Consider the following 27,530-nt stretch of genomic DNA (forward strand, 5'->3'; position numbering starts at 1 on the left):
CAGCGCTCGCTGCTCCCTCAGACAAAGGCAGCAGCTCTGGCAACTGCGCTCCGCTCCCCCCGCCCCCCGCGCGTGCTCCGCGGCAGTGGCCCCTTGGCGGCCGGCCAGCCGGGGGACCTACCAGCTCCACTGCGTGCCTCAGCACGGGGGGTACACTACGAAAAGGCGTCGAAAAAAGTGGCAAAAGCGAGGCGCATAAAAGTTAAAAAACGGAGAAATCAGACTTTTTTTCTACGCAAAGCTTTCTGTGTGGATCTGCCTCGCCGGCGCGAAGAGGGATGATTCTCCTTTATGTCTTTTTTTTTCACCCACCCCTCTCTCCGCCTCGTGGAAGCGCCCGCTCACACACACCCCCGTTCACCTCCAAGGGGTTAAAAAGCCGGCGCGAAGCCCCGCCCCCTGGCGCCGGGGGGGCGTGGCCCGGTCCCCGGCAAGAGGCGGGTGGCGGCGGCCGGGCCCCTCAGAGCCGCTTAAAATGTCACCGAGCGCGGCCGCTACGAGCCCGGCCCCGCCGCCCGCCGCCGCTGCCGCCCGCCGCCCCGCGCCGCCAGCAGGGCACGGCGGGCCCCGCCGCGGGCCGCCCGCCCGCCGCTGAGCCCCGCGCACCCAGCCCCGCCGGCGCGCACCGCACCGCGGGCACAGCGCCGCCCGCCCCGCTCGGGCTCCGCGCCTGCACGTATTGTTGCCCGCCGCCGCTGCCTCCTTTCTCGTCCTCCGCCGGCGGAAAGAATTCATCCAGAGACTGAAATCGCCCCTTTTTATCCGCTGCTTCCCACCATCCCCTGGCTTTCCTGTGGGGGGCTTGTTTTAAAAATACCCCGAGAACGGCGATTTTTAGAGAGAATTCAGGAAAGTGGCTTTTCTGTGGAAAGGTGTCTTTTAAAACAAAAAGAAGCACTCTCTCTATATATATTATATATATACCTACCTATCTTTAGTTCCTGCAGGGCAGCTGCTGAGGTGACTTGCGTGGACGCTTTTTTTAAGTTCGATTTCGCGATTTAAATTTTTTTTTCCCTTTTTGCTAGAAGTGTTTTTTTAGACCGAGGTGAATTTTTCTCGGCTTTGTTTTCCTTTTTTTTTTTTTTTTTTTTTTTTAATCCCTTTATTTTTTCACCTCTCGATTAAAAGCCGAGCTGTCCAACCTCTTTATTTCTGACCCTGCCGGACTTGGCTGTCGCGATGTACAACACGGTGTGGGATATGGACCGCGATGACACGGACTGGAGGGAAGTGATGATGCCCTATTCCACTGAGCTGATATTTTACATTGAAATGGACCCTCCAGGTAGGGAGCCGAAGCCTGAGAGCTGCCCCCGCACCTCTGGCAGCGGGTCGGGGACTGCCGTCCATCCCTGCCCTCCTTCCTCCTGCAGACTTTTCCCTTGTAAAATAAAAGGAGAGGGGGAGGGAAGGGGTGAAAATTAATATCTGTACTTTAACTTTGTGTAAACTTCCCAGGGACTTGAACTCGCTGTCTCCTGGGCTAAAGTATTTTCATACTGGGGGTTTTTGTGGGGGAGGTGGGAGGATAAGAGTAATTTATGGTGCCTTTTGGGAGATGGAAGGAGGTGGGGGGGTGGGGGAGAGCTGCTAGCAGCCCCTCTCCCGTGTGTCCTTTTTTCAAAACCTTTATTGAAAAGCGTATATTTCGGCCGCATTCACTCTTAGAGGAGCGCTTTTATTATCCTCTTCACCTGTGTGCCTTTATGTGCCTGTAACACTTTGATGGTGGTGATTTACCCACCTCCATTCAGTTCCAGTTTAATCGCTTTTACAGTCTCCAAGACCCTTTTCTCCCCAGTTCTCTTCCAGCAGTGACAGATGAGGTGTGTGTTGTCGCTGGGCTTTGGTGATGAGGGGATAATACTTGGGAACAGGCTGGATGGAATACATCCCTGGAGGCACAGTTACTTTGATAACACGTAATAACCTTGTTCAAAAGGATTTGATGCACTTTTTCTTCCCTCCCTCTTCCATGGATTGCTAGTGCTGAAAATGGGGAAACGTATTATTCTTTGCTTTCCTGAAGTTTTTAGATGGGGCAGAAAGTTTCTTTTGTGTCTGAAGAGGGAGGGAAGGCTTGTGGGGAGGAGAGGATGAGTCTTTCTTTGGTAAATGAATTCAACTAAGCATAAATGGGTACTGGTGAAACTGTATCTGTACCTGTAAGAGTCAAACAGGCTGAAGCAGTAAGGTAATTGAAGGGCCTTTATCTTCTCAGGTCTCTGATCTGTACAGCCAGAAGTAAAATATACACCAAAAGTCTTGGCCTGCAGAGAAATTGATAGCAAATAAGTACTTCTAAGTGCTGTCTTTTATGGGGCGCGTACTTTCAGAATGTGCTTTTAAACCTGTGCCTGAATTGTAGCATGTATCTGCAAGTGTGGTTTATTCTCTTTGTTTCAGCGCAGCAAGCTGTATTTTTCTCTCTGGAGGTGTGTGGTACTTTAATTAAAACAGGAGGAGGTGACCATCCTGAGATTTTTGGATCTCAAGGACCTGTACTTGCTTCTTTTGGTAATTCTGACGCTTATAAAATTGGACAGATCTCTCAGACACACAGCACTGGCCACTGCTCATTAAATTCTTGCATAGCTGACACTACCTATTTTTAGATGTTACTCCTGAAAGCCTAAAGTTCAATCAAATAACTTCTGCGAATTTTAAAGGCTATCTTTCTTGTAAATGCTTTTGATTTTTAACTATTCACGAGGTAAGTATTTATGTGTGCTTGTATCAAATGAACAAAAACCCAAGTCCCATTGTAAGTGACTTAAAGCAATTAGTGTGGGGCTTTTATTTAAAAAAGAATAAAGCCCCTTGAATGGCTTAGTGTAAGGAGGCTGCTAAAAGGGGCTGGACGAACTGAACTGGTCAGAAAACAACTTTCCAGGGTTTTTGCAGGAATTTGGCCATGCAAAATTCTTAGGAAGCCTTTCAAAGTTTACATTAAGAAGCAGCTCTTCTATCATTAATAATGCCAATGCTTCCATCACTGGAGCCCTCTTGTCAGGGATCAAGGATCTGTACAGTCCAAACACCAGTTAGCAAAAGGACTTCGTGTTACAGGCTGATCCCTGAAGTGTTCAGTAACTTTATCTTTCATATTTTTAAACTAGATGAGCCAGAGCTGGAAGCGATGTATAGGATAATCCCCCTGTCTATGCCCTGATTTTGTAGAATCGTAACTTTTAAATTGCAGGGAGGGGAGAGTGTGGCAGAGGGGGTCTGCCTTCTCCTTGTCTGAAGACAGGGTGGGAAAGCATTTTCTGGCCTGGGATGATAGGTCATCCCCAAGGGGAGTGTGGAGGAATTTATTTGGAAGCCTTAAGCACTCGGCATGCCTTGGGACAAAGTCACTGCGTTTGCACCCGGTAACAACCACAGCTCCCTTTGGCCCGCTCCCAACAAAAATGAGCGGAGGTTTTCGGCGCGGTGGCCGGGGCCGCCGTGGGGCTGAGCGGCGGCGTTCGCTCGGCAGCGCCCGGGGCAGCGATGTGCCCCCCGCCGCCTGCCCCACAGCGCTTTTGTTCCCTCGGCCGGAGCCCGGAGAGCCCCGCTCGGGTTTTGTGCCGCAGCACCGGGCACTGGCGGATCCCGGGAGCCGAGTGTCTGCGCTCACGCATCACTGCCCCGATTACATTTTTACTGCGTCTAAACTTGAGGCAGAAGACAAAAGCAAGGTGAACGTAATGTGCGGTGTCACCCGTAACCTCCGAGCCGAGGGTGGGGATACTGTTTCTCGTTAAGGGCCAGTAGACCTTTAATTTATCTTGGCAGGCCGTCTTAATACCCACCTTAGCCTTGCCCAATAATAATGCAGAAATAAAATCTGGTGATGGCAGGCAGCCTGCAGCGCAGCCGGAGCTTCTGTCAGGCCTCAGTGCACCTGCAGCAGCTTATCAGTGTGCTTGTGTTTGCTGTTCGGGGCTGTAGGTGTAAATGGATGTTCAGAGGCAGGTCCTCCAGCCTCTCTGCTACAAGGTTTGCTCCAAAGTTCAGAAATAAAAGTAATAACGCCTCTCTCTCACTTGAGTTTTTCTCAACTCGAGCAGAGGCAGTCAGGCAGCAAGGAACTGAAAGCTTTCTGCTAGGCTTTAATCCATCCTAAACGTAGGCATTGGGACAGTTTTCCCAAACAGAGTGGTGGAACTAGGGATGCAGCTCTGCCAGCCTCACAAAGCATAATTTAGAGCAGTACAACTAACACAGGAGCTACAGTGGTGACAGCCAGAAGGGTGACTCCTGTTACCTCATGCTTTTTCCTTCTGCTTACATTTTATTTCACATTTATACATATATCACTGGCATAAGGGAGGATCTCTTTATGGCAAATAACAATACATGCAACCAGTAACTTTCAGTCTCTAAAGACACAACTGGGGCCATCACTTGCATGTAGCTAACATAGGAGCTTCTCAACTTTCTAATGATGGATTAGAGTATTGTGACTGTAGCAGCTTCATGTGCTGGCTCTGGCATTGGGGAACTGTCAGGGGTTCACTCATGTGTTTGTTGTTGCTGTGGGTCTTGCTGTGTGAAAAGACAAGAAAATAGGTTCTGGGTTGAATTTAGTTTATTTGACAACACCAGTTCAGGTCTGCAAAAAAAGTTGTTACTGCCAGAAATTTTTGAACAGAGGATTTCAAATTGACTGCAAAAGTTACCAGAGTATCTAAAGCACCACTATCTACCTATGTATTGCCTCACTTCTGTTTGGAAGGGCTGAGTAATGTCTTTTCCCTCTGTAGATCTGGGATACATTATCAGTTGTATTGGTGATAAAATGTGTAATCACTGAATACATTTTGTCACAGTTGAATGAAAATCAGTAAGAGTGTTCCGCTGGGATTTCTGATACAGATGTCAGCAAAGATATTTGGCTCAACTACAAATTAGAGGTTAGTTTCCTTTGTGTGGGTTATGAAGAAAACCACAAGTTTAAGGTAGGCTTCCTAATGCAGAATGGGCTCTGTCTATGAACAGATTGTACAATAACTCTTTGACCTAAAGCTATATGGAAGCTACCTGTTTGAACCCTGAAATATGACCAACTACATTTATAACTCGATCCAGCTGTCTTTTTCAAGAACAGTGCTTTGCCTTGCCTCATATGCTGTAACAATGCTGTTGCTACAAAATCTTTCAATAATTAAGTGGGGGGAGCAATAATCTGTGGGCCACTTAGTTTAGTGTGCTTTGTAGAAGCAGCGCTGCCAGTGTATGAGTGAGACAAGTAAAGGGAAAGACCATATTTATTCATTATAGTTTCTATTTTCTTCTCATATGTAATTTGACAACCCTTATTTTAGGGGAGCGATACTGTAATTGTAATTTGGAAAACACAGGGTTCCGAGCTCAAGGGCAGTGTTTACTGGGATTCCAGGCGTGCTGTATCATTATCAGTGTTATAGTGGAAACTGAATGTGGCTTCTCAAATTGGGTTTGTGGTACACAGTAGCCAGATGTAGGTGAACACTGCCTGTCCATGCCTGACTAGTTTTCCAGTGGGAGAACAGATGCAAATTTGAATAGCATTGTCAGTGTTGTCCTTCAGCTTATCTGACTCCAGAAGCTTATCAAAGAAAAGCTCCGTACTTGCACATCTTAAAAAAAAAAAAAAAAGTAGTTGTACTAGTGCATGTATTCAAAACAACAGCACTGGAGCTTCAGCTGTCTTTTTTGCAAATTTAAAACTTGCTGGAAACATATTTCAAAAAAAGTAGATGTCTGGGATTGAGAGTTTCCCTGTTACAGAAGGAAAGTTTGTGCAGGCTGATTTGGGGTAGATCAGGGAATAAATAAAGCTCAGTCACTGAGTTCTGGATATCTGGGAAATTGTTTGGATTGAAGTCTCAGCTTCTATGAGGACAGTGGTATGAAATGCTTGTATTCTGTTCTTGTTTCACCTAAAGTTTTCTACTGACCTTTTTATTTAATGACTTCTGTAACCATTCTTTTATTTCTGATTGCATTTTTAGGCTTGCTTTTGCATTCTTTGCATGTCGTTTTCATTTTGATGACTCTAACTGTTAAAGAATATCACTCATCAGCTTTCAATTAAATACATGACCACAAAAAATAGCATCATTAATAGAAAGTGAAATGCTGTTTTGCTTGAGATGAGAGAGCCTGCCTTAAAAGGCTGACATTTTTTATCGCTAGCTTTTCAGATTATGTAGAAATAGTTGGGGAGGCAAAACTTGCTAAAGGGAGTTTTTCAGCTCAGTGTCCTTAAAGCTGTAGGCTTTATAAAACGCAAGGGGACATTCTGAGAAGAGACTAAGCTCTTCAACATGTGTTTCAGCAGCAAATGTTATTTCTGCAATTGTTGTTCCGAACAGTTTTGTGTATTGCATAATTCCTGTACCTGACAGGAGTTAATCGTGATGTTCCTTCTGTCTCACATGTTTAAAAGGAAAAAACTTCCTGGAGTTTTCTGTGGGGCCTTTTGCTTTCCCAAGCAGCAGAGTTGACTTGTGTCTTTGCCATTGCCTGCATGATTATCTTATTCCAGACTGAAGCTGTTTGTCCTTATCTTTGCTCTACAGCTTGGGAAAACAGAGGCATAGCTGGTCATACACATCTGCGCCCAGGACTGAGCGCAGTTGGGTGCCTTACATCACCTCATGTTGGTTGTTTAGTGAGTCACTTTTTGGGCAGAGAGCTAGAGAAGAATAAAGAATACTTTTATCAGCATGCCCTGTGTGTTTTAAAGCTTAGGCTTTATTATTGTCAGAAAGACTGTTAACTGTGTTGAAACAGGTTGCTGTAAAACTTCAGTCCCATTAAAGCAGTAGGTGTGTTCTAGTTGGATTTTTTGGAAAACTCATTTTTGTAAAGTAGGTTGCTGAGTAATGCTTAAGGAGCAATCTCTGCTCATGTACTAAGTGCCTCTATGGAAATGAGTCAGATTGTCGTCTTTTCTTCTGCTTTTTATCTCATTTCTTCTGACAGGTTAAAGTCTGCACAATAGCTAAGTAAGCAAGAATTCGCTTCTCCACATAATATAGACTACAGCAATGAGCTGGTGCTGGGTCCCCAAACAGTGTGAGTGGATGTTACTTCTTTAGAAGATATTTTCATTGTCCTTCAAGTTTGCTGCGTCCTCCACTCAACGAACAAAGGTTCTGCAATGTTCCAGTATCTTAAGTTTTTCTAATTCTGAAGAAAAGTGTCTATATATGGGGAGCTTAACAAGGATTAATACAGTACAAAAAAAAAAAAAAAAAAAAGGCAAAGTGCAGGTGTTGCCTCTTGTAGCCCTTTCCAAAAAGGACTCCAGCTGCCCTGCTGAACACCAGCCAGCTGCCTGGTGAATCCTGGTGCTGAAGCACAATGAGCTCTGAAGCTTTCCTGTGGCTGAACAGGATCCAGGATCTTCACTGGCTTTGAGTGCAGCAGCACACTCAAGATGGATGCCTTCCATCCAGAGCACTTTGAAAAAGGAGATTAAATACTTCAGCCTGTGACTGCTTCCAGCATTCACCCAGACTCCACCAGTTTTTGTGATTTTAGTGGTACTTCATAGGAATGTTACTTCTAAAAGCAGAAAGCCCTGAAGATGACACATAGTTACTTAGAAATGGCTTCAAAAACATCACATTTCTCTGCACAAAAGTTGGTGGGTTTGGAAGAATTATAAAAATACCAATCTACTCCTTAGTATTGTTTGTTCATTTCCTACAGAATAACTTGACTTTTGATTCAGTGTCACTTTGTGACTCTTGTACCTCAGGTCAGTTTTTCCTTCCGAACATAATCCTTTCCTTTTGTTAACTACTTCTTACTCTCTGTTAGTTTCTTCCTCTAACCCTTGAAAGAAGAATACTGGAGCCCTTTTTTTTTAGGTTTTTACCTTATGTAGCCTCATCCTAACTTTGTCTCTGGAGTCTCTAAAATCTGATGCTGGACACAGTCATCTTTTCTTTTGGAGGAATTTCTTCCTTCCTTACATGCCTCCCCTTAAAATATCCAAACAGGACCCCTGGAGGCGCAGCTGCTGCAATGGAGTTCAAGAAAATTTGCTGTAAAGGGGGGAACTTGGCTCACTGTTGATGTGTGGGGCTTTTTGAGTGTAGGCAGTAGGGCTTGCACTTGACACCTGTCCTAGGAAAATGTCTTAGAGGTGAAATGGATGAGAAGTCCATTGACAATATTATGCCTGTAAGTTTTGTTGTCTGTTGCAACCTGAATTTGTATACTGTAGTTGAGTTTCCCAGGCTGTCACTACTCCTGCTGCTCTGCCCTGTGCAGTTTTCCTGGGGACATTGTCAGAATCTACATCCTTGGCCCTCAAGGGACTGCTCCCAAGTGTCAGATTAGAAATCTTTGGTGGTTTTGCCTTCATTACCCTGATTCATCTCCTGTCTCCAAGAGTGCCTCTTGAAGGATACAAGACAGCTTAAATCAATGAGATGGGTGTTTAAGATCCTTTCAGTTTTGAAGGGTACAGTCTCACTGATAAGTTTTGGGGCAGTGAGAGAAGTTGAGGTGCTGCTCTGAAATGGATTTCATTAAAATACTTTGAAGATCACCATGTACTGAGTAAGGAGATTGAATCTGAGCATGAACAATGGCTGGGCTTGACTCTTCCATGTCTGCTCTGAATCTCCCCTTCTGCTGCAGGCACTGCGTGGGATCCCAGGGATTGGGACTTCTGCCTCGGTGGAGCTTCCTTCAAGATCAAGGTTCTTAAAAAAGATGACTCATGACAAAGTGTACAACAGATTCCCTCTGAATACTTCTTTACCTTCAGATTTCTTCTGGAGTCTTGATTTAGACTTTTGATCTTGATTTAGAAATACACCTTTTTATCTTGATTTAGATGGCTCTCTCCTAGCAATTTAGGTGGTGTTGAAATATTTGTACTTTGGTAACTAGAAAATGGTTTGACATAGCACAAGGACAGGTACTGTATGAGGAACAGTTTTACATACTGCTCTGAAAGATTGGAGCTAGTGGTAAGCTGAAATAAAATACTGCTTAGAGCAGCAAGAATCATATGCATTTGCAGCTGTATTATTATTTTTAAATAGGCTCTTGTGCAGGAACCTTCTCAGTAGCACCAATTATTTCTGTGAATTGGATCCCCTGTGAGGTTTGTACCTGACATCTGGATGGATGTTTAGTCTTTGAAATACCTGGGGAAACAGCCTTAAGCTGTTTTTATCTAAATTATTTATTATTTAAAATTAGTTATTATTTAAAAAATGTTTTTCTTTTGGCTTTGGTATGTCTCTTAGCCATAGCTGTCACTGGTTGGGGCTGACTTCATTTTCTGTCTTCTACAATGAGAAGGCAGTTCTTCATTCTCAATCACTGTACTTCTTTGATTATTCTGAATTTTGTGTTTTCCTTGCTCTTGTCAAAAAAATCTATTCCCACATATTGACCAAAGAGTTCTTTTAATAGTGTTTTGAAGACTCTGCCTGTGGAGGAGTAGAAAATATGCTGTGGTGTTTCTTCCGTGAAGGCAGATGAGGAGCTGCTTTAATTAGAAAGCAAAAAAGGGAAACTCCTTGCTCCATGCACTTTACATTTACTTTTGCTGTAAAGTCTTCTAGACCTGACATTTGACACTGTAAAGTACAATATTCTTGTTGAATATCTGAAATTTTCATGGCAATAAAATGTCTGTCATGGACTTTCATCCCGACTTGGCAGAAGTCTGGGCCTGCTGTCTGCATGATAAAATTATTCCTTCCTTGTGTGAGCCAGGCATGTGATGCTGGGTACTGATAATCTTTGAGTGATGAAACATGGCAAAAGTTCTAAAACCTCTCTAGTTCAATAAGAGTATGCTAAATATGCCTGGTAGGTGAAAGAGAACTTATCCTTTTTATCCTCCTCATGTTAATTTTGGGACAGTCGCCTCAATCCTGTTGGTCATGGAACCTCTGGCACTGCTGTAGCTTTGTCCCAGTTACATTGGGCTCTGGGTTGGAAGTAAAACTGTTTTCCTTTGGGCAGCGAAAATAATTGGGAAGCTGAGGGGTTTTTGGCTTTGCACCTTCATGCTAAGGCTGGAATGAAGGGGAGGAGCTCTGGTTTGGTACCAAAGTCAAAGATCCCCATGTCATTTGTCTGACTGAACATCTTCCATTTCTTATATCTCAGCCTGTGAGGTAATAGGGCTTGAAAAGTAGTGAGAGATGCTTTTGAAATGCCCAAAGAAATGCTGAATTTGATCCAGCCTCTTCACACACTATTGTCCTCTGTTCTGCAGGTGTCCCAGAGCAGATAATATTTTTACCTGTGCAGTAGCTGTGGATGCTCATGAGGAACAGAGTGCAGCAGAAGCCTGTCAGGCTGTAGGAGGTGAAACAGTGATTGGGAGCTGTGGGAGAGGGCTGGATAGCTGGGGAGTTTTCAAACAAAACATTTCTTTATCAAAAAAGCCAATTAATAAAACCTGAAATATTTCTTAAAGGTGTTGTTTTTTATAAAAGTTCATAGAAACACAAGCAAAGCTATAATGGGAGTGTTTTCATTGGAAGCCTGCCTGGCTTTCTGCCAACTTGTCTGCTGTTTTCTGTAATGAGATATTGAAAGACTTCAATTCTTTGAATATGTCTTACTCCTTGGCATCTTGCCTATTTTGGGGGAGGAGGGTGAAAATGTGAGCATGCCTGAGGTTCTGTGGCCAGCAATAATTCCATCAAGGAGCTTCCTTCCCTGTTCCCAGAGCAGTTTTCTGTGCACATTTGCTGCCCTTTGAGGAAGGGCGGCTTCGAAGGGCATCGGTGCTCAACGCTCTGCGAAAGGGGTCTTGGCAGGAGAACTGAGATGTGGAGCTGCCAAGATGATTTACCTGCCAGTGGTGGGGAATGAGCTGCTGTCAGCAGGTGCACATGACCCTCCTCTTTGTCAGCTGGAAAACCTCTGCTGAAGCCTGTGCTTTTTTTCACAGATACCTTTGAGGGGTTCTCATGCAGCAGGGACGAGAACAGGACTCCTGAGGGAGGGAAAGATTTTGAGGCTTTGCCTGAAATGTGTTAGAGGAGTTGAGAAGAGTGTTTGAGAGCAGTTAAAGATTGGGGAGAATTTTTCTCTTCAACAAAGCTAGCCTACATTTTCATTCCGAGTCTTCATCTATATCTCCAAAGGGAAAACCCTTCTGTCCTCAAGGACTATGTCATTAAAATGTTAGCTGGCCTAACCACAGATTACTTGCATGTTTCCATAGCAATGACACTTTGTAGAGCTCTATATTACACTTTGCAGGGTATCTACTGTACATCAGCCTTTTTGAAGCTGAGTAACTGTCTTGGAAATCCTCTGATCTGTTTTCTGCTTGTCACAATGTGGAGAGAGAGTCGATTGAGAGCATCAGAAAGAACGCTAGTAAACAAGGCCGTGGAAGTGCTGAGGGACTTAAAATTGACTTTATCAGTACTTGGTAGTTGTGATTATTTGTAACAGTAAGGTAGATTTAATGCTGCATTTAAACCCACTGTGCTTTTAAGTATCTGTCTTGAAGCTCTTAGAAAATACTGGAAGAAATAAGCTGTGGAGCCATTGTTAGGCTAAGTGGCATCTGCCTTAAAACTGAAAATTAGAGTTTAATTAACTGGCAGGTTGATTTTATATGCAAATACTGCAGCCAGAGAAGAAACAGCCTGCTTGACTGGGTACTGCATAGTATATGGCACTTGGATAACTGAAGCATTCTTCCTGTTTTACTCCTGAATCAATGCCACTGAAAACCCTCACACACAGGGTTCGGTGGCTCTTAGATCATGTAAACTTGTAAAAATTTTTATGCAAAACCTGACTGGGGGAATGTGTGTATCTCATTGAAGTCACAGCCTACTTCACTGGAGTTAAGTTCAGGATTAATATAGCCCACGATTTTTTACGAGAGACTTTAAAAGAAATACCGCCGTGTTGGACTTCAGATGCTTGCCAGCTTTGCCTCAGCGTTGGAGGCGCTTCGAATCTCAGAGAGTCAACTCAGTTAAAGTCACGAGTTGCCTTTTCAAAAAACAATTCTGCACAGTCAAAGCATCCCAAGACTACCTTTGGCAGAGCCCAATCCATGGGCTTTTCTCTCGGAGGCCCTGCACAGCAGCTGTGGGAGCAGCTCAGCTGAAGGTACCTGCTGGAGATGGCACAGCGGCCTCCGGGGCTGACATCAGCAACATCCGATCCCACTCCCAGCACACATTGGCTGCCATCCCTCTGCTCCATCACCAGCTCGTTTTTACTTCCCCCTTCTAAGTGACACTGAGCTGGGATTGGGATTTAGCTCAAGCTAGTCTGCCTGGGAAAGCGAGAAAGAGGGAGCTAGAGTTGCTAGAGAAATTAAAACCAGATATGCCCGTGAATGCATGAGGGAGAGCCAGTCTGCTCTCATTGCCAGGCGGTCACTGAAGGCTGAACCTGATCTTTGGAATGTTCTCATGTGAGAGTGAAGGGTACAACTGAGCTGTCACCTTTTGGGGTCTGGAAATATCTGTGCTCTAAAGGTGTCCTAGAGACATGGCAGGGGAAGGATGCTCGTATATCTGGTGCAAAGAGAAAGTTCTTTATTAGAACGGATAGATCTGTTGTGCTGTTGATCATTTGTGATCAGTGTTTCCCTCCCAGGAAAAAGGAGGCAAGAAACCATCAGGATCATTCACTTTAATCAGAGCTGGTTTTGAGATAAAGTAAAATTGTGCCTGTGGCTAGATCAGAATTGGACTCAGTGATGTGGAAAGAAACACGGCTGCTCTTGAAAGCATTTCTGTTGTCTTTAAGCCAGTCTTATTTTACTTTTCTCTAGGATTTTAGCTCTCTAATATTCATTGTGTAAGGTATATAAAACTGGTTTATTTTGAATTTTAAATCAAAATCTGTGGACTCTTTGAGGCTCTCTGTAGCTTCTCATAGAAACAGCACAGGTTTTCTCCTAGCAGAGTTGTTAGTACCATCTAAGTACTAAGCAAAAACTTTAGGATTCCTCTCCTAGCAACCTGTTGGCCAGTGTTAGGAGAGCAGCAGTGTGGTGGATGCTGCTGTGTTGCAGTAGCCTTGCCATGCTATTACAAAATATTCCCCTTTGTTATCAAAGGGGCTGGGCTGTGAGGTTTTTAAACTACCTTTCTGAATGTTCTCCATTTGTACAGACTAAAGTCTATGGGCTGAGAGGCTAGCCAAGAAATGCTGAATTGGATGGGGTTGTTGGCCTATGGATTAAAGCAAGAGCAAGCGCCTGGTTCTGTATCCAGTACAGGGGAAAATCTATTATGACTCAAAGAGCTCAAAGCATTGAAAGTAAAGAATTAGATACATAGCTCTCTGGAAACAAGATCCACCCTTGCAAATAGTTTTGTATTTTTTGAAATGTGCAAACTATTAAAAAGCATTTTTCAAAAGTCTATTGTGTAAAGGACTGGCTTCCATGAGTCAGGTTTTACAGGAACTGGTCCAAGCCTTATTTTTGTCCCTGAAAGAATTTCCTTCCAGTTTTCTCATGAAGAATGAAGTTCCGTAGGCAATCCCTGATAGTGAGAACTGATATCTGCCTATTAAGGGAAAGGAAAAGTTCCCACCTGTAGTAGGGGCACTTGGTGTAATATCTAGTGTTCTGAGGCCAAACTCCCATTCCTTGCCTTTCTAGACTTTCTTAGTTTGCTTTTCTGTCCCCAGTGCTTTGGAGTGAGCCCTTCTTACAAGGAGGACTAGAGAAGTATTCAAGTACTCTAGAGAATACTTGAAAGCCCCTTCTGGGAAGCCCCTACTACCAGTGTAAAACAGGCTTTTTACACTGTAGAATACCTTGAAGTTGTTGATATGTCCAGGCCTTAATCTGAAAGTCCCATTGAAATAATTGCAGATGCTGGTACAGTTCTCTAAGAGCTCTGCCTTCTTTTGTGGTTTTTATGTAAAACTTAATATACTTTTTGATGACTCAGAGCCTACAAAACATTCTGGAGTGGATCTACAGGTTTTCTGAACTCAGATTTACTGTGACATGCAGACACTGATGAGACTCAGAAGTGCTGTAGCTGTCCTGTCCCAGATGTGATGTTGGGAGCAGGGAGGACCTGATGACATTTTTTTTAATTCAGGAACCTTGAATGGGGGTGGGGGGGATGGAACAGCACAGTGAATACAATTGATTCCACAGGTTTAGCCTGAATATGTGTTCCTCTGACCCTGGATGGGGCTGGGAGCTTCAAGCAAAGTAGGGTTGGAGCTGTGTCTTGCTCTCAATGGTGCTTTGTGCAAATACTTGTGCGCTACACAAACAACCGTAGTAGTTGAGCTAGGAATAACTGAAGCTTCGTAACCAGGAAGCTACTTCACTGAATCCGAAGGTTTTCACCTTCCTTTTACAACAAGACCTGTTATTGCCTCACTAGATGTGTGCACACCTGAAAGTTCCCAGCTCACCCCATAAAAAGAACCTGTATGCTACAGTTTAATGCTCGGTCCCACAGAATGAATGCTGCTATCTGAATCAGGTGTTTGGTCAGCAACCCCAGGGTGCAAACGTCTGGGTCAAGGTTCAGATTTAGTTTAGATTGGCTCAATTAAAGCATCTACTGGTTTGTCAGAGAACAGTGAAGTTACTGTGTTGGATATTCAGCATGAAATGGTATTTGGAACTGCAGTTGGAAGCCTGTTTTCTCTTCTTTAATGTGGGAGGTGTGGCTCGGAGGTGAGCAGCTGCATGGTGCCAAGTAGCACACCTCTCAGTGCTAAGCCATTCCGTGCTGAAGCTGGAGATCAAAATCTTCTTTCTGCTGCCTCTATTTGTGTTTCTGTGTGTACATGGGGATTGTGCATCTGAAAGATGGCTGTTGTCACTGTATCAGGCCTGCTCACTGGTGCTTGTGTAATCTGATGGCGAGGGCACGGGGCTGGGAGCACAGATGTTCAGGTGCTAGCAGCAAATCAATGTGTGTAGCTGCTTTCTTACTCGGAATGCGAATGTGACCTGTCCCTCTGTAGAACACTCTCATGAAATGCCTTAAAAAATGCTCATTTTTGGTGGCAGTGTTCTTGATGAAGCATCTGGTCTTTGCAAAACAGGGAAGAGCATTCAGGACGCCTTTCCCAAAGAAAATAAAAAAGAAAATGTATAATGCATTACTGCTCACAGACCAGTCTTTCCCAGTACATGAACATGCCTGTGACTGCTGAATTACTGATTCAGGGCTTACAATCAGATTAATGATAAAGTTGTTTGAGCAAAAACTGGCCAAACAGAAACAGCTTTGGTGTCTTGTATGCTCTTACATTGTGTAACCTATTTTGAGAATGGAAGTAAAAGCCTGTTTGCCATGAATTCAGGATAGGAGAATTCTGGGCAGGCATGCACCAAGCCCTGCAGGTGTGCAGTTCTGCCTGTCAGGCATCTGTAGCGTCCCCTTTCCTGTGGTAAACAATTCAGCTATGCAAAGCAGTGCAGGCACTCTAACAGTTATCTAACATCCCCTGTCCCCTTCCCTTATCACTTCATGTCCTGTAGTACTCAAAGAGTCACAGCCTTTGTTCCAGACAGGAGCCTAAATGACAAACCCAGTGTGAAACGTGAACCTCGGGTCTGTGACAGATACTGCCCTGCCCAGCCACCACTGCTCTCTAGCAGTGTTTTTCCCTCTGAAGAGTTCACCTGTTTGCTCTTGTGGGTTGGCTTCAGGACTGCTGATGCCTCAGCAACTGGAGTTTTTCCACAGTGGTGCCCAGTGCTCTCCAGGCTGTGGCTTTCAAACACAATACACCTTTGTCATTTGTTTGGAGCTTTAGGCGGCACCTGCCCTTGTAGTCGTGCCTGCTCCAGTCTTCTTTTAACAAAAACTCACATTTCCTCATACTCCTTACTTTTCCCCTCCCTCAAGCGAGTGTTTGATACTAAAAAATCTCGTATCACAGTGGAACAGTTGACTTCAGACTTCCTTTAAGATTACAAGTTCCATTGGGTTTGAGAGAGCTTGAAGGCTGAGTTCAAGATGCACATTTTCTCTTGCTTTTTTTACTGTCTTATTTCATTAACAGTTTTGTGATTATTTGCTTTTTCTCCTGTTTACCTTTTGTTAATCTGTTTTTCATTTTCAGCTCTTCCTCCAAAGCCCCCCAAACCAATGACTCCAGTCAATACAAATGGAATAAAGGACAATTCCAGTTTCTCTCTGCAGGAAGCAGAGTGGTACTGGGGGGACATCTCAAGGTAAGCAATATTGCTGGAATCTATTAATTAAAATTTATTAATAGATATTGATAAAAGTAGGATAAGCCTGCTAGAATTCAAGACAAAAAGAACATGCCTATTGCAGGCAGCATTTTAATGGAGGGGGATGCTTTAGGACTGTGCTTGGCAAAGCACCTAAGTGAAAGTATTCAGCTGGTTTCAGGATATTTAAGTTGTTGCTCTTCTGGTGCAGTTATTGCCTGTCTTAGTGACAGTAATTTTTGAGTTTCTAAATTTGTCCACATACACAATCTTTGAAAATACGAGAAATGCTTTGAATCTGATATTTAATAAAATGTTGTAAGCATGCAATCCTGGAATGCATGCAGTTCAGCAAAATTTCAGTATAAAAATAATATTTCAGGATAAAAGGAGTTGCATTCTTCTTTTTGGTTTCTTTAACGTTTCTTTAAAATTTCAGCTATATTAATTTCTATTACATGGTAGTATGAAAAATAGCTCTTACAAATGCTAACCATCACCCAGCTGTGCTGAGTAAATGATAGAGACACGTACCAAACAAATTAAGTTTTGCCTCTGAAGAAAAGCCTTTTCTATGCACTTGAGAAAATAGATGGCTTGGACTAGGTTCAGAAAATGAAAGGCCTGTTTTTATATACTTAATTGCATGAAGGAACTGAGATGTTCAGTCATCTCTTAAGACACTTCTGAAGAGTCTAGAATTTGGAGCTGTAAGAGGACGGGCGAGCGTGCTGGGAGTGTGATCAGCAATTGCTCAGACTTGTGCAGATAATACTTTGAAGCACTTTGGCAGACAGAGGCATGAAGAATATGTTTGCCACTTGAGCTCACTGGCGTTCTGAGAAGGGAAATAAAGTTTTCATATCTTTATTGTACCACCCTTATCTTTTTATAAAGCAAACTCTCATAGATCTTGCTTTTGAAGGGCCTTGGCAGAGATATTTTTCTGTTAATTTTAAGCTGAAGCAGAGTGGCAAAACCTGATCACAAAACCCACTAGGCAGAGTTTGTTTAAAACTGCTCAATATTGGTATCAGTTTATTGACTGTGGATTTGTCCCTCAATTACCAGTGCACATGATGTCAGGAGCTAATGCACTGCAAATCGCATTGGAGTGGCTTTATTAGATTAAAACTTGATACACGCTCATGTAAAGATGGAATTGTTTATGACCCTGGTTTGGCAGCCAGCTGCATCAGGCTAGCAGGGCAGGAACAATGTTCTTTAGTCAAGAACTTGTGCTGAAAATTCTGTCATGAGCTCCAGGGTGCAGCTTGCAGGCCCAAACCTGTAGGTCATATCTGTCCATTCAAAAAGGAGTTAACTGGGTCCAATCTCTAAAATGGTTTGAGGAGAGTGAATGGATATGAGCATGTGATACTCAGTAGGAGTCAGTTTTACTAACAGAATAGTTTTCAGGTAGCTAAATCAAAGCTAAGGCTATTCTTTGGAATACTTTTGTTCCTTAGTATTTGAACAAAAAGAGCTGCTGTTGATTTTTCTTTGTAAGATTCAGCTAGGCTTCCTACAGCACCTAGACAATGTTGAGGCTACCTGAGAAACTTTAGTTTCCAAATGACTGTATTAAAAAGAGCTTAGGGTTTCCTTTGAGGGAAAACCTTTGAGAGAGCTGTTATAAAGTGAGTTACATAATCTGGGTGAAATGCTCGTAAGCAAGATGCATATCTCTTCAGCTGAAATAATTTTCTTAATGCTTACAGGTACTCACTTTCACTAAAAGATTTCTTGGTTTAGCCTAAAGCTCTGTACTGACTATCCTTCTGCCTCAGTTGTAAATAAGGAAAAGTTGTGCTGAAGCTAGCAAGGTTGTAGTGGTTTAAAAGGGCTGTAAATAAGATCAGAGTTAAGCCAATAACGAGCTCTTGAGACTAAAACTGTGCTAAACTCTAGGCACCTTTGAGCTGTGATTCTAGAGACCGTGTCTTAAGAGGTCAGGACTGGCTTCTCAAAGGGCACCTGTTTCAGTGTGGACTTTAAAACCTGAGCAGATTAAAGTGAAAGGTTGTGAACTGAGTCACAGCTGCTACTGTTGTTTAAACAGAGACTCCTTCCTAAGTGGCAGTTGACTGCAGCTACTTTTCCTTTAGCACAGCTACACAAGTTGGGACTTGCTTTAGGTGTCCTAAAAAACTGGAGAGCCTGAGCGTGACAGAAGATTGAACTCTGCAGACCTTGGTGTTGCTGGGTGTGATGTTCTACCTGTGGCAAAGGTGATTATTTCCTCAGCACTTCTGAATTTGCCTCCCTTTCCATTCTGCAGGGAAGAAGTCAATGACAAACTACGAGACATGCCAGATGGAACGTTCCTGGTGCGCGACGCATCGACCAAGATGCAGGGAGATTACACTCTGACGCTGCGGTGAGCACTGGGCACTTGTGGTCCCCTCAGCAAAACCCTGAGGAGCTCTTGCCATACCACTGTCAGCCCTGACTGTGTAAAGCTCATGTGGCTCAAGCCGAGAGATGTTCCCAGTTCTGCACATCGCAGAACAAGCAAATAAAGAGCCAGCTCTGAGAGTCAGTTCTGCTCTGTGCATTGAGTCCTGCCCCTCACTAAATACTCACTAAGATCCTCACTAAGGGTCTTAGGTGAGACGGGACTCAGGGAGGAGAGCTGCTCAGGAGTGCTTCATAGTTTTAGAGCTGCTAAGATAAAAGGTGTTTGTAAACCAGGCCTTTAATTAATGGGAGAGTGTTGAATACCACATCAGTGTGCAGCTCTGCAGAACTGAACAAAATGTCTTGGTAAAAAGAGTATCTTGGGCTTTCTGATCTAAAGTTTAGGAAATACTGACTTGGAGCTGTGTTCTTTTCTTCATTAAAATCATCTGCAAGTGGCAGGTTTCCCAGAGCTGCCCCAGCCCTGTCTGCTGCAGTTAGGCAGAAACCTCATGTGACTGGCTCTGGTGCCTTGCCCAGCCTGCCCAGCCACTTGCCTCTGACAGGCTCCCAAAGGTGATTGTTAGGGACAAGCAGGTGAGGCACGGAAGCCACAGCCCTTGTAGCACACCCTTGGGAGTTACTGTGATACAGCAGGTACTTGATCCTGCCCGTGAAATTCCATTGCCTTAGTGGTAGGTTTGATCCCAAGGGGTGTAGTTAAAATTCTGCTTCAACTTCTGTCTCCAAGTTCACAGCCTGTGTGCTAAGGTTTGGCATGATATAGTTATTTTACTGAATGCAGCTGTATTTAGGAGGGAAAACTGTAAGTGCAGGAGAAGGACAGAACAGTGTCTAAGCAGTCTGTTGTGGGGAAAAAAAGGAAGAAATAAGCACTATATTTGGGGAAAACACTAGAATGTATAAATCTGGATAACTAAATTTACATCCATCTTGTAATCCTCAAAGGATTTTGTATGTTCGTGTATCCTGTATTAGCACCCTTAACTCAAAAAGATTCATTAATAATTGTATAAGTCTGTACTCACTTGAGTACTATTAGTGACCCTGAATTGCAGGAAATTATGGGTTTGAGTTTTCTTACGGCTCCTTTATTTAGCCTTCAGCATCCTCCTTTTCCCTTCCAAAACTTCTGGCAAAGCTAGACTTAAATACCATAAGCTGGCTCCAGAATGAACACATAGGAAGAGATTTACTTTGGGCTTTGCTCCTGTTCAAATAATCTGATGATAATTCTGTGTGTATTGACTCTTAAACTACTTAATACTGCTGCTGTGTAAAGAATCACTGTGAAGGTGTGCAGTGTGGGAGCCACTTGCCCAGGAATTTCACTGGTGCCTTTGTCAGCAGCCTTAGTGCTGATGAGGGGTGGGAGGGACGCAGTAAAACCTCTGAACGACTGTCCTTTACAGGAAGGGTGGCAACAACAAACTGATAAAGATCTATCATCGGGACGGAAAATACGGCTTTTCTGATCCGCTGACATTTAATTCGGTGGTGGAGCTCATTAACCACTACCGCAATGAGTCCCTGGCTCAGTACAACCCCAAGCTCGATGTGAAGTTGATGTATCCCGTGTCCCGGTACCAGCAGGTAAGGCCTTCAGCAGACAGATCCCAATAGCTTTTACTGCAGACAAGAAAAAAAAAAATGCAGATGTGTATATAATTTTGGGGGTTCTCTATGAATAGCATGACTTTTTAGAATTATTTTAATGATTTGTTTATTTATTTATTTCTAATTTTTATTTTTATAAGTTTAAAAATATTTTTTACATTTTTATTCTATTTTTTTATTATTATTTTAATTTTTTTTAACAGGAAAAAAAAGAATTTTCATATTTGGCCTCACTTGCATCTTCTAGGTCTAAGCTGCTACATTTTATCAGGTTTTCCAGTCTCTATCTGAGTGAGCCCGACAAAGAATTGAAACTCTTGACAGGCAGCAGAGTTGAATCTCTGAGAAACTTTTTAATTTCTCCTTGGACCCTTGTGAATCCTCTGAGCACTGTTCTAGCCAGTGCTACCCATGTGAGCTCTGCAGCTGCTCACTCTGTGCATAGCCATCTACATTTTTCAGGAACATTTTTTTCAACTTTTGTTCAGTAGCCCAAAACATACTTTTGCATTAAGGAAAAAGAACTGCAGAGCTTTTTAGAAAAGAACAAAAAAAACAACCCCAAAACAAAAACCAACCAACCAACCAACCAACCAAAAAAAAAAAACAACAAACAAACAAACAAACAAAACCCCCAAAAAAACACCACTCTGATCTTTAATTGAAGATTTAAAGCAATTTACTCCCTTCTTTCTTGAACCAGGGATAACAATCCCGAAAGTAAAATGTGGTGTGTTTTTGGAAGTTTAGTGTTTTGGCACAGCTCTTGATGTCCCACAGTTCCAGTTCCTTGCGTCTGTAAACTGTGGAGCATGTTACACAAAGGAAGGCAGATTTAGACACAGTGCTCTCTAGAAACTGGATTATAAATCATGATGCTAATATCTGTAAAATGCAAATGTGCATAAGTGGACAAATGAATACTCTTAAGCAAAAGCTGCTTTGCTTGAAGACTTAATAGCTCTTTGTGTGTGCAGGATCAATTGGTGAAAGAAGATAATATAGATGCAGTAGGTAAAAAGCTTCAAGAATACCATGCTCAGTATCAGGAAAAGAGCAAAGAGTACGACAAATTGTATGAAGAATATACCAGGACATCTCAGGTTGGTGCTGCTTTGGCTCTTTGCAGAGTGGGTTTATTGTTGTTTAAAAAGCAAAGAAAATTGTTTTAACAGGTTAAGGCTAATAAAGGTAATATAAGGAAAAATCTTAGTAAATTGTGGAATAGAGCAAGGAAGTTTCATATTTGATGGAAACAGTGAATATTGCTTGTTGCTGGTAGTCCTAGAGGTGTGGTGTGGGACAAGGAAGAAAGAGGAGCTGAAGTTTTAGTATAAGGTAAAGCTGTGGAGAAGGCCAACACTTACAAGCTTTACACTGCATGCTTCTTCCTTGGCTGCTGAGTATTTCCAGCTGCCACATGCTGCAGTGAGAGTTGTAGAGGAGTTTGTCCAGGTTTTTTGTGAAATCACATGCAAGTCAGTTACCAGATATTATGCATTAAGGAAGCGTGAATACGGTATTTGGACTGCTTTTTGTAAAATAAGATAGCTCATATATGGGGAAGAGGTTTGCTGGCAGTCTTCCTGCAAACTAAGATGGAAAATATGACTAAAATGTTTGAGGGGTTCAGAGCCTAATAGAGAGAGTCATGTAGGGGAGGCGGGTAGACTTACAGGGACTAAGTCTGCCCAGTTCTTTCCTAACCCTGCTCAGACATTTGACTGAATTTAAAGGTGATTAATCCTATTTTAATTTAGTGGGGGAGGGGGGAAAGATCATCTTCTCAGTTTAGGGAACATAATCAAGCCTTGCATTGTTGTCTGTATTATGAGCAAATGATGAAGGACTCTTTTCTTACATAGGAAATTCAGATGAAGAGAACTGCAATCGAAGCATTTAATGAAACAATTAAGATATTTGAGGAACAGTGCCACTCGCAAGAGCGATACAGCAAAGAATACATCGAGCGATTCCGCAGGGAGGGCAACGACAAAGAAATTGAACGGTGAGCTCTCAGGTTGTGTTTGCTCACCTGGGAAACGTGGTGTCCACACTGACACTGCCATTACAGCATCATATAAACCACTCTGTAAGCTCAGTGTTTTCTGAGACCTTCCCTCAAGGTAGCTCAGCCTTCAGTAAAGCTCTCTTTTCTCAAGGAATTGCTGGGAAATCTCTGGATTATCCTTTCTTAACTTCAGTAAATCGAGATACTATGATGAGGACCAGGAAGCAACAGGAAATAATGATTTAATTTGCTTATCCATTTTCTATTTGGATTTTCTCAGAATATAATTCAGAGAAGTCTGTACTTAAAAACCATGAAAGGCACATAAATCTGGTAAATCTCATTGTCCATAGTCTGTTTTAGTAACTTTCAAATAAGATCAATGATTAGTAGCTATGATCTAACAAATTCAGTGAGTGCATTGTTTGAAACTGCCCTTCCAAGAAGGTATTAGCAGAAAAAGCTGGATCTGGGCCTTTGAAGAAAGGCCAAGTATAATGCCTGACTTGACACTGTGCTTTATAAACCACCTTGAGGAGGCTTTTGGACCAGAAACAGTCACCTGCAACAATCTCACATGCATTTTGGAGTGCTTCATTCTGAGTAAAGACAATTAACGAGCAAAATATGTAATTTTCCTGAGTGACACAAAACCTGCAAACTAATATTGAATGAAGAGACAGGCAGCATTACTTCCTGGTAGCTCTTGATAGTAATTGAAGTTTGCATTTGAAATCTTGCTGTTGCTGATACCTGTGGTGCGCTCACATAACTGATAAAACAAAAACTGAATCTGATAGTGAAGGAGGAATCTGTTCTAGCTTACCTTCCTACAGAGAATCTGTTCCTGCATCTCTGCCAGAATGAAATATATTATGCTAAACCGAAGGTTGCAGGCCCTCTGGCAGGAGGTCTTTCCTGTCACTCATACAGTAATTTTCATGTAAGGATGAGGTGGTCAAAGGGAGGAGTTGCTGTTACGGTATTTCTGTGATACTCTTCTGTAAGGGCTGCCAGTAGGTTCAGTCCTTCTGGGCTGGTTTGACCTCTTCTCTCATACTCATTTGCAGGATAATGATGAACTATGAAAAATTAAAATCACGCCTGGGTGAGATCCATGACAGTAAAATGCGCCTGGAACAAGACTTGAAGAAACAAGCTCTGGACAACAGGGAGACTGATAAGAAAATGAACAGTATCAAGCCTGACCTAATTCAGCTCCGCAAAATCAGAGATCAGTATCTTGTGTAAGTAAGCCTGACCCATACCTCAGAATAGTGTCTCTGATGAATCTGATTAATGGCTGTTTCCATCAGGATAATGAGAGTTTAGTTTTCTTTTCAGAACTAAAGTTCTGCTGGTGTTAAGGTGCTACAGTCTGGCAGATGTCTGAGAGCTAGTTGGCCTCTTCTTTACTTCATTATTTAAAGAGCCAGCCACAACTAGGTGCACATTCTGCAACTCCCGTAAATAAAGAATTTAAGAAAAATTAGTTATAAACAAAACCTGTAGTTGCTAATACAACAGATGGTACTGCTTGCTTTTTTTTTTTTTTTTTTTTTTTTTTTTTTTTTTTTTTTTTTTTTTTTTTGGTTAGGTGTCTCAGATGTTGCTTATACCCACACTTGATTTCACCACCACTGTTACCCAGCTCCTAATCTCCCTGGGCTGGACACAGACTATTTCTCTTGTGTCTCAGCTTCAGCTTGCTCACTTAAGAAAACCCATACATGTGCTCTGAAGTAATGTATTAATATTCTCTTCTTCTGGCAGATGGCTTAATCACAAGGGGGTGAGACAGAAGCGAATAAATGACTGGCTTGGGATCAAAAATGAAAATATTGATGAGTAAGTGTCACTATACATATGATTTTATTGAGAAGTGTTCCATTAATAAGTGTTTTCTCTTGTGGGGTTGGTAACAAAAAACACCAGTTTCTCAATAAAGGACTGGAGTCATGTGATGTCATGTGAAGCAGCAACTCTGCTGAAACATGTAGGATTCAAATTAAGATCTAAGTGGAAGCCTTAAATATATGTTTGTTAGGAGCCCGACCTCCCAATTTGGGCAATTCTGGTATTTCTTTATGCGATCTCTGTGAAAATAACTCTGCTTTATGAACTCCTTTACTGATCACTGGTTAACAAATTTATCCTCTCAGCACATACTTTGTGAATGAAGAAGATGAAAACCTGCCACATCACGATGAGAAAACTTGGTTTGTTGGGGATCTCAACCGTATCCAAGCGGAAGACTTGCTCTGTGGGAAACCTGACGGAGCATTTTTAATTCGCGAGAGTAGCAAGAAAGGATGTTATGCTTGTTCTGTGGTGTAAGTCTGTTTTCCTTTTTGTTCTAACGACTCAATTCATAAATCTCTACCAAAGCTCTTTATTTTGGAGAACAAAAGCCAGGCCTAGCTTAGGCCTACCCATTGGAATGTGTTGCATGTTTGTAGGAAAATGGTAACCTGGCATTACCCAGCATGGTAAAAGCTTTGTAACAAAAATGTGCTTTGAATGTGCAATAACTGTAGTCCTGCAGGCTCTGCAGTTCCCACAGTAGTTAGTACAAAATTCTGAAGTATCCCAATTGAAGCTCTGTAGTAAGGGCTTAAGTTAGGGCCTAGTTCTCCCATATTCTTCCCTGGTAAGGTACACATGGGAAGAAATAAAGTGGGGCTGTAAAGGTGTGGCCTCCATTCTCATTTTCAGATATGCCCAATTCTAGATCTTTTTCTTGTACGTGTAAGGTAATGGTGATGCTTCAGAGGATTATTTGTGAGCAGTAGTTTTGAATGACATTCACACAGCCTTGCATTGATTTCTTGTATTTCACTTCATTTTATGCTGGTGTAATGAAGGTCAGAAATACTCCAACTCCATTATCTAAAAATCCTTCAAGCTTGTCCTGGAGTCCAAAATGCTTTCACTGATTTATTTCACATGAAGTTAATTGCTTCTGAGCACAAATCTGAGAAATAAATATATGAAGGTTTAGCATCTCAAGGTAACTGAAGACTGTAGTTTCTGCTGTGTTCAATGTTCTGTTCATTGCAGTCACTCAAGTGTTGGGTTCATCAGATGCTTTTGTTTGGTTGGGATCATGCTACAGGCTTGCAAAGAGGTGGCACAAAGTAACCTGTTCTTACATGTGACTGGGATTTTAACAGGCTCCAGTACAGGGATTACATAATACCCGATCTTTCTGGCAGATAAGTTTTTGTGGCAGCTTTGGAATTGCTGTGCTCCAGTAGCTGCTTTGCCAAGTTAGAGACTCGGTCGCTATGGCTTCAGATAATGAATCAGCTTGAACCCGTCCCATGCTTAACATTAAAAAATGCACATGGAAGGTTAGAGCTGTGTTTTATGGAATAGTTTGTAGGTCCTGATAATTTGTGGGTTTTGGTTTCTTTGCTTAGCGGAAAGGTTTCTAGGTGAGTTGAGCACAAAGTCATTGCTGACTCCAGGGTGCTTATCTTCTTGGTTCAGTTCTTGACTTTTTTCCCAAGGACCATTTGGAGAACAATGCAGTAGGGAATTGTACTGCTGGGATGGAAGAGCTCTCTTATGTGGATTGTTATGCAAGAGTGTTTAATCGTATGCCCTGAAGCACCGTTTCTTCACAGACTGTATTAATCTCCTCCACTTGCATCTGCTGGGTCCTCCATTATGTAATCCAGTGACTGGCAGAGTTGCTGCATTAGTTAATTGTTAATAGACTGTCACTTTGGATTTGTCCTTTTATGTTAAACTCTCCTCTTTCCTTTTGTTGCAGAGCTGATGGAGAGGTGAAACACTGTGTGATCTACAGCACTCCAAGAGGTTATGGGTTTGCAGAACCATACAACCTGTACAGCACACTTAAGGATTTGGTTCTTCATTACCAGCAGACATCCCTTGTCCAACACAATGATTCCCTAAATGTCAGGCTTGCCTATCCTGTCTACGCACAGATGCCCCCCTCTCTCTGCAGGTAAATTTTGGGGAGGAGGAAAGCGTTGGCTTATCTTGGATTCTTTTCTACGATTTTTATTAGAACTTGGAGGGCATTCTTTCTCCTTAGACTGCTTGTTTTGCACAAGAAGTGATTCTGTGAATGTGAATCAAAAAGAGGCCTAGCAGCAACAAGACGACAACTTGGGTGTAGGTGTCCTGGTGCTACCTTAAAAGCTCAGCTGTGCTTTTACACCGATACTTTTGTTTCCTTATGAGGGGAATAAACTCAACTGCAACGCATATGAAAATACTGGAAGCAGAGCATCATTTTATGGAGATGATTTTTTGCCAGGCACCTTCAGTGGAACTTCTAATTGGATTTTGTTTTCTCTTGTTCTAGTAGACACAATTTGAAGCCTCTACCTGAGGCACTGGTAATGTCTTTCAGTCTTAAACTCCCAACAAACTAGGGGGAAACTCTGCCACAGCAATTCTTCTCTGCTAATTTTAGCAGCTTCACTGCGATTCAGCCGGACTTCCAAAAGAGGGCTTGTCTTGAGGTAGCATGGAATTTTGGTGAGAGAAGACCAAAGGAATTATGGGAAAGCTTCAGGTTTTTATTTAAATGGAAAAATGCTTGTAAAAGGAAAGTTGCTTTATTTTTTTGCCAACAGTAACAAAGTTTTGGTTTCAATGGCACTACAGGTCTTCGCTTAAAGGAAACATAACCAAACTGAACACGCCAAAACTTTGTTCGTTGCTAGATCGAGCACTTACAGGGGAGGTTGCATTAGCATCCGCACATACTTTCTGCACCAAAACTTGAAACAAATAAAAAGGAAAAGCTAAACGTTGTGTGGCTTCAAAACACTAAATTTGTCTGATCTGATGTAATTGCTCACTCTGCTCCATCTTCACCCCCTCTCCCTCCTGTTCCTCAGCTTGGGATTCTGTTTCCAGAGTTTTAATGATACTGTGCTTCAGAATGTAAACCAGAATGAAGCTCACACTGACCTGCTGCAGGTCTCTTGCTGAACAGTGACAGACTCTTGATTTTGGTACAGAAAAGGTCGGTGTAATCAAATGCTCCTGGATGGCTTATTGTACCCAATTCTTTGGTGGGGTATAGTTACTTCCAGTTGTAAGAAGTGAGCATGCTAATCCTAGATCTCCTCTAATTTGTTCTTTGCAAGCTGGGTTCTGAACTCTCACACCACTGCAGCCAAGCAAGATTTTACTCTGGTATAATCTAAATTCCCTTGTAGTTATTTTAGACGTGATGCAAAACACAGAAAGGGATGAGAGCCATACTCCTCAGTTATTGGATGTCTGGTACCATCCTCTGGCAAGGGCTGCTGTCAAATACTGGAGTGG

General features: G+C 42.6%; 2 protein-coding genes across 2 annotated transcripts in view; both read left to right on the forward strand.

The window, feature by feature from the left end:
- The window catches only part of PRDX1 (peroxiredoxin 1), a 354,741-nt gene that overhangs the window by 84 nt on the left and 327,127 nt on the right, over window positions 1-27,530 (forward strand). The window lies entirely within an intron of this gene.
- PIK3R3 (phosphoinositide-3-kinase regulatory subunit 3) lies at window positions 566-27,006 on the forward strand. Its single transcript, XM_066324964.1, has 10 exons — window positions 566-1,288; window positions 16,054-16,165; window positions 18,450-18,548; window positions 20,002-20,182; window positions 21,184-21,309; window positions 22,072-22,214; window positions 23,288-23,464; window positions 23,991-24,065; window positions 24,380-24,550; window positions 25,996-27,006. Exons 1-10 carry the CDS (start codon window positions 1,183-1,185, stop codon window positions 26,195-26,197), a joined length of 1,392 nt encoding a protein of 463 aa, XP_066181061.1. The 5' UTR covers window positions 566-1,182; the 3' UTR covers window positions 26,198-27,006.

This window comes from Sylvia atricapilla, chromosome 9 (genome assembly GCF_009819655.1).
Source record: "Sylvia atricapilla isolate bSylAtr1 chromosome 9, bSylAtr1.pri, whole genome shotgun sequence".
NCBI classification, from domain to species: Eukaryota; Metazoa; Chordata; class Aves; order Passeriformes; family Sylviidae; genus Sylvia; species Sylvia atricapilla.